This window comes from Panicum virgatum, chromosome 2K (genome assembly GCF_016808335.1).
Source record: "Panicum virgatum strain AP13 chromosome 2K, P.virgatum_v5, whole genome shotgun sequence".
Classification (NCBI taxonomy): Eukaryota; Viridiplantae; Streptophyta; class Magnoliopsida; order Poales; family Poaceae; genus Panicum; species Panicum virgatum.
The window spans coordinates 2,670,199-2,678,954 of record NC_053137.1 but is presented as its reverse complement, the minus strand read 5'-3'; the positions used below and the strand labels follow the sequence as shown (position 1 = coordinate 2,678,954).

The following is an 8,756-nucleotide window of genomic DNA, read 5'->3' as shown; positions in this document are numbered from 1 at the left end:
AAAGCCTAGGAAAAGTTGTGATGCTGGATTAGCGATAGAGAGCATACAACCTGTTCTGTTATATGAACAGACCAGCCAATCTGTACCTAAACAGTACCCGCGGACCGTCCAGTCCAGAGGGGCGGACCGTCCGCCGTACAAGCTCGGGATGAGTTCCAAAAACGACTCGGTTCTGTGGGAATTTCGAATTGAATTGCGGACCGTACGGGTGTGGATAGCAGATTGTCCGCCATACAAATTCTGGGGACGTGTTTTTGGGCAGAGGCTCGGTGTTGGAGGCCACGACTCGCGGACTGTCCGACTGTAGGTTGCGGACCATCCGCTCGTCGGCCGAGGGTCACCAGTGAGGTCGCTGGCGGAGGCTGTAGCAACGGTTTCGAGTGCGGTTTGTTTCTATGGATTCCTAAGGACATCAAGAACTTGTTCTGGCTAGAAGATTTGACATGCATGGAGTCTACAAAGATCTATGTCATCAATGGAGAGATGCCATGAATGAGCTAGGGATCTTGGATGAGGGCACAAGAGTGAAAGGGAACAGTGAGAGGAGCTCACAGTGATGAGTAGAGCACAAGCGAAGGGCCACTTGTTGGAGTAGAGCGGCGTCGGTGTATATCGAGTCGAGTTCATACTTGAGAGCTTGGGGAAGATGATGGAGAAGCTTGGGGATGGCCTTCTCCTAGGTCTTCAACACGGAAGAGATGGTCGAGATGGTGGTGAAGCTCGTCAGCATCGTCCTTGATTGGTCTTCCGTCAAACTCCGATGAGGATGTGTTGGATTTGGTAGGTTTGGATGGGTTTCTCCTCCATGGCTAGGTTGAGGAAGAGCAAAGGGAAGGAACATGGGTGTTCTCTGTGAGGAAGAGCAGCAAGAAGGGGAGGAGAGGCACTGGTTGGGGTGGAGGTTAGATGGGGCGTGGACGCGTGGTGGGGATACATGGCACAACTTCTGTACAGAGGCAACACGCACACAAGAGCTTCTTGCGGACAATCCGGAGAACAAAATGCCGTAACATGGGTGTTGCGTGCACAAACTCTTCTCTTTGCTCCAATCTTCAAAACTGATCTTCCAAGCCTCCAAAAATCGCACCAATTTTTATGTTGATACTTGAAATCAAGAGCAGCCTATTTTGCTTGGAATTGGTAGAAAAGCTTTTGTAGGTTTTGAAATGAAAATTCTTCCCAGAATGCTATTTTTGAGTTTTCAGCTAAGTTGCTGTTTGGCTTCAAGATGGTTTCCTAAAATCCGGAAAAACCCACCTAAATTCAAGTTTTTCAAAGTAGTATTTTATCAAAATAGCTCCCAACATAAGTCATATAATGAAAATGCAAGTTGTTTCTCAAAGCATGAGTTCCAAATGCATCAACAATTCAAAATTAAATTCATATGCGTTCAAGTCAAGCACAATTCTTTTTTGAATGCTAACAAGAATGCCCATTATGCAATGCTTGACATGATACATACATTTGGGTCATTACACTCGCCATCCGTTTCAAATCATGGTCACATTACAATACAAAAGATGATCAACAACTAATTCCTGTACTAATTCAAGTCTAGTCTTGTTTATGGCAATCTTTATCACGTATAGGAGCATGTCAAAGTGTTGTTAATTACCTTATTTTGAGTCTAATAAAGAAGTGCATGCGTCCGGCTAAGTGAGTAGTTCCAAACTTCCAATCAATCACTCACGTGTAAAATGTTCACTTTATTTATTTCTCAATTAAAACATGCAAAATAATCGTACAATTCCCAACTTCAACACCTAGTACTTTGTAGCGTGTAGCACCATGGTCTCAACAGTGAATCCCGGTCCAAAGCCCACCATCATCCCCCACTCTGCAACCTCATCACCTTCCTCGTCCATTCGCCGGCGCAGCTCTTCGAGCACGAATATCACCGTTGCGGAGAGCATGTTCCCGTAGTCTTTCACCACAGTTCGGCTCGCCGCTAGCTTCTTGGGCTCCAGCCCGAGAGCCGACTCGACGCGGTCCAGAATCCCGCGGCTGCCCGGATGGAGTGCCCAGAAGAGGTCGTTCCACTTACACTCGACGCCATTAAGGGCGAGCGCCCCAGACGCATCAAGCAGGCAGCGCTCGAGATTCTGCGCGACAAACTTCGGCAGGTTGAAGGAGATGTCGATGTCGATCCCGACTTCCCCGAGCCGCACGTTGAGCTGCTTCTCCGACCCAGGTATCACGGCCTGCGAGGCGGACACAATCTCGAAGAGCGGGCGCTCGGCGGGTTGCACGGCGTCGGCGCCGACGATGACAGCGCCCGCGCCGTCGCCGAACAGCGCCTGCGGAATGAGGGTGCCGAAGCTATCCCCTTCGTGTGGGGCTCGGAATGTGGTGATGGTGAGCTCGACGCAGACCACGAGCACGCGCGCGCCGCGGTTGTTCTCGGCGTGGTCCTTGGCCAGGCGAAGGGCGGCGCAGCCGGCCGAGCAGCCGTTGAGCTGGAGCACGGTCCGGCAGACGTCGGGGCGGAGGCCTAGGAGTGTGGCCAGCCCGAGGTCCGCACCCGGTGAGCGGGCTTCGGAGTTGGTGCTTACGATGAGGTGGGTGATGTCGGTGGCCGGGCGGCCCCATCTCGCGATGGCCTTGGCGGCGGCCGACGCGGCGAGCTCTGGAGCAGCCTTGGCGACGACGTCGAGCCGCGAGTCTAGAGCCGAGGACGTCCCCTGAAGCAAGCCCGGGTGGGAGTTGAGCACTTGCTCCGTGTGGTGAAAGAAGCGTTTCTCCAGCCCCGCGATCCGACCTAATTAATAATAGTTCAATTAGTTGAAGAATGATCGCCGTTAATGTATCACTTGATCAAATTTGCAAATTTTCCAGAGTTCTAAACAATCAAACTTTGCAAAGAAAAAGAGCCTGCGATTTGGAAGAAAATAACAGAGTAATAACAAGTAGCTAGTACGTATTGACATGCTTACATAGTTTCTTGAATGTATCTTTGAGGTCCGTGAGGTGCTCCTTGTTTGTGACACGAAAATAGTAATCGGGGAACTCCTCCTGAGACACGCAGTTGGCTGGATTTGCGGTGCCAATACTGAGCATAGCTGCTGGGCCATCAGAACGCTGCGCACGCCGGATCTCACGTACTGTGGTTGCCATCGTCTCTAACTATGGGAGTATTGTAGTTGTAGCTAGAAAGGCAATACGGTAGGTATTGAGGGAGGACTGGTTGTGAGCATAGTGGAGATGGGTGGTGGACTATATATAGTGTCAGGAGACACATGCTTCGTTGGTGTACCTCAACGATGATGACACATTAGCACCTATACTAATTCAAGTCTTGTCATTTGTTTGGTGCTGCACTTTGTCACGTATAGGAGCTTGGTCAAAGTATTGTCCCCACCAACCACGCACGTACTACACATGCAACAACTAATTATTCAATGAGACCATGCACGATCGTCCAGTCTTCCCTGTCTAGTCTTCACATCCAAGAATTTTCGGCTCATTATTCAAAGTCAACTAAATCGGTCAAGCCTATCTCTTGCAACGAGCAGGTGTAAATGATGATCGATCGAACTACTTCTATATCCATTAAGGTGTGGAACTCGTGATGTAAATATGAACAGTATGATTGATGCCATTTTGTTCTAAAAATCTAGCTCATTTTCGCCTTCCTATTCTATATATAGACATATTTTTTTTATAATAATCTTATTAGGATAAATTTTATATAGCCCACTTGAACCGTATTTGTTGGATCTGCACAAGTACCAATGGTACCGATCGAGTTGGCTGGCGGCTAAGGTCTCAAAAGTGAAAATGCCAACTAATTTGGCACGGTCAGTACGTCATGCGTTCAACTAAGATCAGCTCTCATCAGGGCAAGTTGTGCAAGTTGCTTTTGATTGACAACGGCTCAACACGTGGTCGATCGGTTGGTCATTTGTTTCATTCCAAGTCACGCACATGCATCATGAGGATGCACTGTACCTACGGGTTGTTTCCTGGTGTGTTCCGTTGGTGTTACACCACGCACGTACTACACATGCAACAACTAAGTATTCAATGACACCAAGCATCGATCGTCCAGTCTTCCCTAGCTAGTCTTCATCCAATAATTTTTGGCTAATTATTCAATATATATACTGATCAGTCAACTAAATCGGGTAAGCCTATCTTGCAACGAGCAGGTGTAAATGATGATCGAACTTCTTCTATAAATGCCCAACACGGCCACAAGCAGCAACCCCACAAGCTAGCCTACAACACGTACAGCACAACAAAGAGGTGCAAACACATACAGATACTGAGAATCAAAAGATCACCACGCACTATGCATGCAAGCAAGATCTTTGTGGAGGATGCTGTCGCTGAAGTCGACTTTGACTTCTCCCCGTTCCTAAAACGGTACAAGGATGGCCGAATCGAGCGGTTGCTGAGGAGTCCTCCCGTGGCTGCGTCGGAGAACCCGAGAGCCAACCGCGGGGTGGCAACGAGAGATGTGGTCATCGACCACAGCACCGGTGTGTCGGCACGGCTGTTCCTCCCCTCCCGGGCCGCCAAGGCTGCCGGCAACAGGAGGCTCCCCCTCGTGGTGTACATCCACGGTGGCTCCTCTGCACTGGAGAGCGCCTTCTGCCGGACCTACCACGGCTACGCCACTTCACTCGCCGCGAGCGCCGGGGCGCTCGTCGTCTCGGTGGAGTACCGCCTCGCGCCGGAGCACCCCATACCTGCGGTCCTACGACGACGCATGGTCTGCGCTCAAGTGGGTGGCGTCCTTCGCTGACCCCTGGCTCGCCGACTACGCAGATCCCGCGCGCACGTTCCTTGCCGGCGACAGTGCAGGCGGGAACATCGCCTACCACACAGCGGTACGGGCTAGCCAAGACGACGGATTGGAATTGGGCGTCGACATCGAGGGGATGGCCATTGTGCACCCCTACTTCTGGGGAGCCGAGCGGCTGCCTTCCGAGGAGGTCTGGGATGGCGCAGCGGTGTTTCCAGCGTACGAGGGTGGACTGGCTCTGGCCGTTCATGACCGCGGGCCAGGCCAGCAACGATGACCCTCGGCTCAACCCTCCTGAGGAGGAGATCGCGTCGCTGACATGCCGGCGGGTCCTCGTGGCCGTGGCCGAGAAGGACACCCTGCGGGAACGCGGGTGCCTGCCTCCTCGACCGCTTCAGCGACTACTATGCGCGCACTGCCACCGGCGGCGAGGCAACGCTGGTGGAGTCGGAGGGCGAGGACCACGGCTTCCACCTCTACAGCCCGCTGCGCGCCACCAGCAGGAGGCTCATGGAGAACATCGTGCGCTTCATCAACCAGCCTCCAAAGCCTATGATACTAGGTGTCCCTCGCCGGCCGTTTATGGACGTATTTGACTATGGGATGAACATGAAACGTCGTTGCAGTGACTCGACGACGACGACCTGCAGCATGGCGTATGCAACGTCAAAAATTGGAGGACCCAAGAAAAACTACGGGCTCTTTTCGGGCGCCGTGTGGCCTACTAACAAGCAGGCCTACAAGGGGCCAGCAGCAGCAGCAGCAGCCGCCTTCGCCGGAACTCGTCATCTTATCAAGAACATGTGGTAATAATAGCTATAGGGGCTGTCGTCTTCACCAAAATGTGATGTGGATCGTGTTGTGTTGTATAATCTCTCATCATTAACTAATATAGATGTACTATTGGACACATTTTAACACATATTACCCCTTAGCACGAGAAACGTATGTAGTTTTATACATTTATACAAAACACAACCTTGTGAACCTTTGAAAATTTCATTGAGAAATCATTACCTAATTTTCTTTGTGTCCTTTTTACTTATTTATTTATTTACTCTCCTTTAAGTATAGACCATATACAGCTAGGCACTCTACTGTTCCGATTGCCCTAGGCCCCTAGTAGAAGATGGTCATCTCCAGCACAGAGATAGATTAATCACTACTTATCCCAAAGTATGGTAGAACCTGGGCAGTTCAAAAATCCATCAAGCTGAGTTAATTTGCTAACGTTGGTATCTTGCAGGGCTGATGCATTGAAATTTCGTGTAAGCCACCAACCACCATGCATGCTCAGCTCTCAGGTCGTCGGGTGGCACGAGCTGGACGAGCTATGTTGACCGGGCGCAACTTCACGGGTCTTTCCGCAAGAGGCACTGGAGCGTGCCCTTGGTCCACGCCGCGATTCAAATTATATATTGGTTCCTTTTGGTGCCAATCAAGGGCAGGCTCAGGAAATAGTATAAAAAAAAATTTGACAGCTCAAAGTACATATTAGTAGCGCATAATTGAGTACCGATTGTACATATATTGTTCATAATTTGACATTGTTCACCATATAGATAATAGAAATATCCGAAGTAAATAGTGGATAAAATTCGAAAACACAAATAGTGAGAGAGAAAAGGCCCGAGTGGGCTGTTTTTGGGGCTGTTTGTCCCATTTCGAGAAATAATGTGGGCTGGGTGATATTTTTCCAATTTTTTCAATATATATACATGTATATGATGGACTATATATATTTGATTTTTTTAAACAAAATTATTGATATTCCATGAATACCCTTGAATACCATGTGCGCCCGCCCCTGGTGCCAATCTTTATCACGTGTAGGAGCCGGCTTTTGCATTATTGTATTGTAGTAGCCTTCCTCTAATAATATTTTTTGGCGCAGCAGCCAGAGGGTACGTATAGCGCCTATAGTAGTAGAATCAAAATTACAATAACTAGCTAGTTCATGTACTAATCTTTATCACGTATATATAGGAGCGGGTCAATGTGTTGCTAGTTTGTTTGGAGGAGTACATGTGCATGCGTCCGGCCATTTTTTTTTTGGGCTTTTTCCCCTACACGTGCGTATGCATGCAACAATTATGCAATGAGGCCAATCACCGATCGTCCCAAGCCTTGGTCAAATGTTTGGCTATATATACTGCTAGTGATTAGTCAACTAAATTGGTCAAAGACTATCTCATGCAACGAGCAGGTGTAAATGATGATCGAACTATTTTATATTCGTTATTAAGGCGTGGAACTTGTATCGCATAAAAAAGGTGCGGGGCTGGTATCACATCCATTATTTTATTATTTGGCCAACAAAAGAAGCCTCCACATTCACTCTGAAGACATAAAAATTCTCACTTTAATCGAAAAAAAGAAAAGAAATAAAATTACCCACCACTGCCATTACGATAAAATTTGCCCATAATACCCTTATGCCTAATTAAAATTAACCCACCACTACCATTAAAAAAATAATCTAAAATACTCATCGCTGAGTGTTCATCTTGACCAAGTTATAGCTTAGCCGGATATGGGACACCAGAGTCGCAACTAGCAGGAGCAGTAGTCCATGACGGCTGAGTTGGCCCGGAAGAGTAATAAATAGTGTTGTTATCAGGCTTGAAGACGGTAATCACATGTAGTTGAGAGACGGGCGACTGGGCGAAGTAACATGTTGAGCAAGACGATCGAGAGTTCGAGACAGCGTGCGGCGGCAGCGATACAAGATATGATAATGAAGATGGAAAAAATTGCAAATCCTTTATTAAGCAAGCGTTCAGAGGTGCGCCCGCCTCCCCGAGGCCTGGCCCGCTTACATCTGGCTACTTTCTAGGACATAGACTGCCCTCACAGACCAACACTAGTCTTTTCTGCACACTTTGTCCTCACTCGTGCGCACCCGGGAAGAACTTCCCGGTCGGTCACCCATCCCCAAATTTCTCCGAGCCAAGCACGCTTAACCTCGGAGTTCTTTGGAGATTAGCTTCCAGAAAAGAAGTTGCAACTTGGTGGTATGAGTATCCTATTAATCCTATTATGCCATGGGTCGGGATGTCACATGCCCAATACACAGTGGAGAAGTACTGCGAAAGAGAATCAAGCGAGATAAAAAGTCATTTTCTATTTTCCCAATCTTTATTGCTAACACACTTGCTTCATTATGCATATTCGGTCTCAAGACATATAAATAATCATGCTAATAGAAAATAAATAAAAAATATTGACCACTATAATTATGATAATATTAGCCATAAATATTGCTATGCCTAACGAAAATAACTAATCATTGATGTTATGAAAACATTAATAAAAAATACCTTTAGCTACCTTCTTTGCAAAGATAGCTCAAGTTATGTATAAATTATCAACTTATATTATTGATTAAAAAATAAATCCAACCAAAGTTATTTAGTTAGAATAGGAACAAGTTAAAAGAAAAGAGAGATAGACCAATGGAGATAGTAATAGAGCCCTAACAAAAAAACTTATGACAATATATCTACATTTAAATTACTTTTAAGAACTAGACATATAGTGCGATACTAAAAGAACAACATAAAGGAAAAGTATAAATTTAATAATAATAATGATGATACCAATATATATATATATAAACATTTAGATTCTCGATACTAGCCGCGCAAATACGCGGGCCATCTCACTAGTTAAAAAAAGGTGTGAAACTTGTGATGTAAATACTATCATTGTGATGGGACTTATTCTGAAAAACATCTCCCCAAAAGATGATGTACCGTGAACTTCATTATTCAACCAAAGCGTAGGAAAAGTTGTGATGCTGGATTAGCGATAGAGAGCATACAACCTGTTCTGTTATATGAACAGACCAGCCAATCTGTACCTAAACAGTACCCGCGGACCGTCCAGTCCAGAGGGGCGGACCGTCCGCCGTACAAGCTCGGGATGAGTTCCAAAAACGACTCGGTTCTGTGGGAATTTCGAATTGAATTGCGGACCGTACGGGTGTGGATAGCAGATTGTCCGCCAT

General features: G+C 47.1%; 1 protein-coding gene and 1 pseudogene across 1 annotated transcript; one reads left to right on the top strand and one right to left on the bottom strand.

Annotated features, from left to right (window-relative positions):
- Positions 1 to 1,686: 1,686 nt before the first annotated feature.
- Positions 1,687 to 3,188, bottom strand: LOC120661045 (bisdemethoxycurcumin synthase-like). The gene is made up of 2 exons (XM_039939738.1): positions 2,934 to 3,188; positions 1,687 to 2,758 (listed from the first exon to the last, which is right to left on the bottom strand). Exons 1-2 carry the CDS (start codon positions 3,112 to 3,114, stop codon positions 1,764 to 1,766), a joined length of 1,176 nt encoding a protein of 391 aa, XP_039795672.1. The 5' UTR covers positions 3,115 to 3,188; the 3' UTR covers positions 1,687 to 1,763.
- A 1,002-nt stretch (positions 3,189 to 4,190) lies between these two features.
- On the top strand, positions 4,191 to 5,768 carry LOC120661037 (annotated as a pseudogene).
- Positions 5,769 to 8,756: the final 2,988 nt, after the last annotated feature.

Excerpts from the sequence above, each read along its gene's own strand:
- LOC120661045 (XM_039939738.1), bottom strand. The coding sequence starts at position 3,114 with ATGGCAACCACAGTACGTGAGATCCGGCGTGCGCAGCGTTCTGATGGC. Across the intron at positions 2,759-2,933 it reads AGATACATTCAAGAAACTAT|GTCGGATCGCGGGGCTGGAG; the intron begins GTAAGCATGTCA and ends ATTATTAATTAG.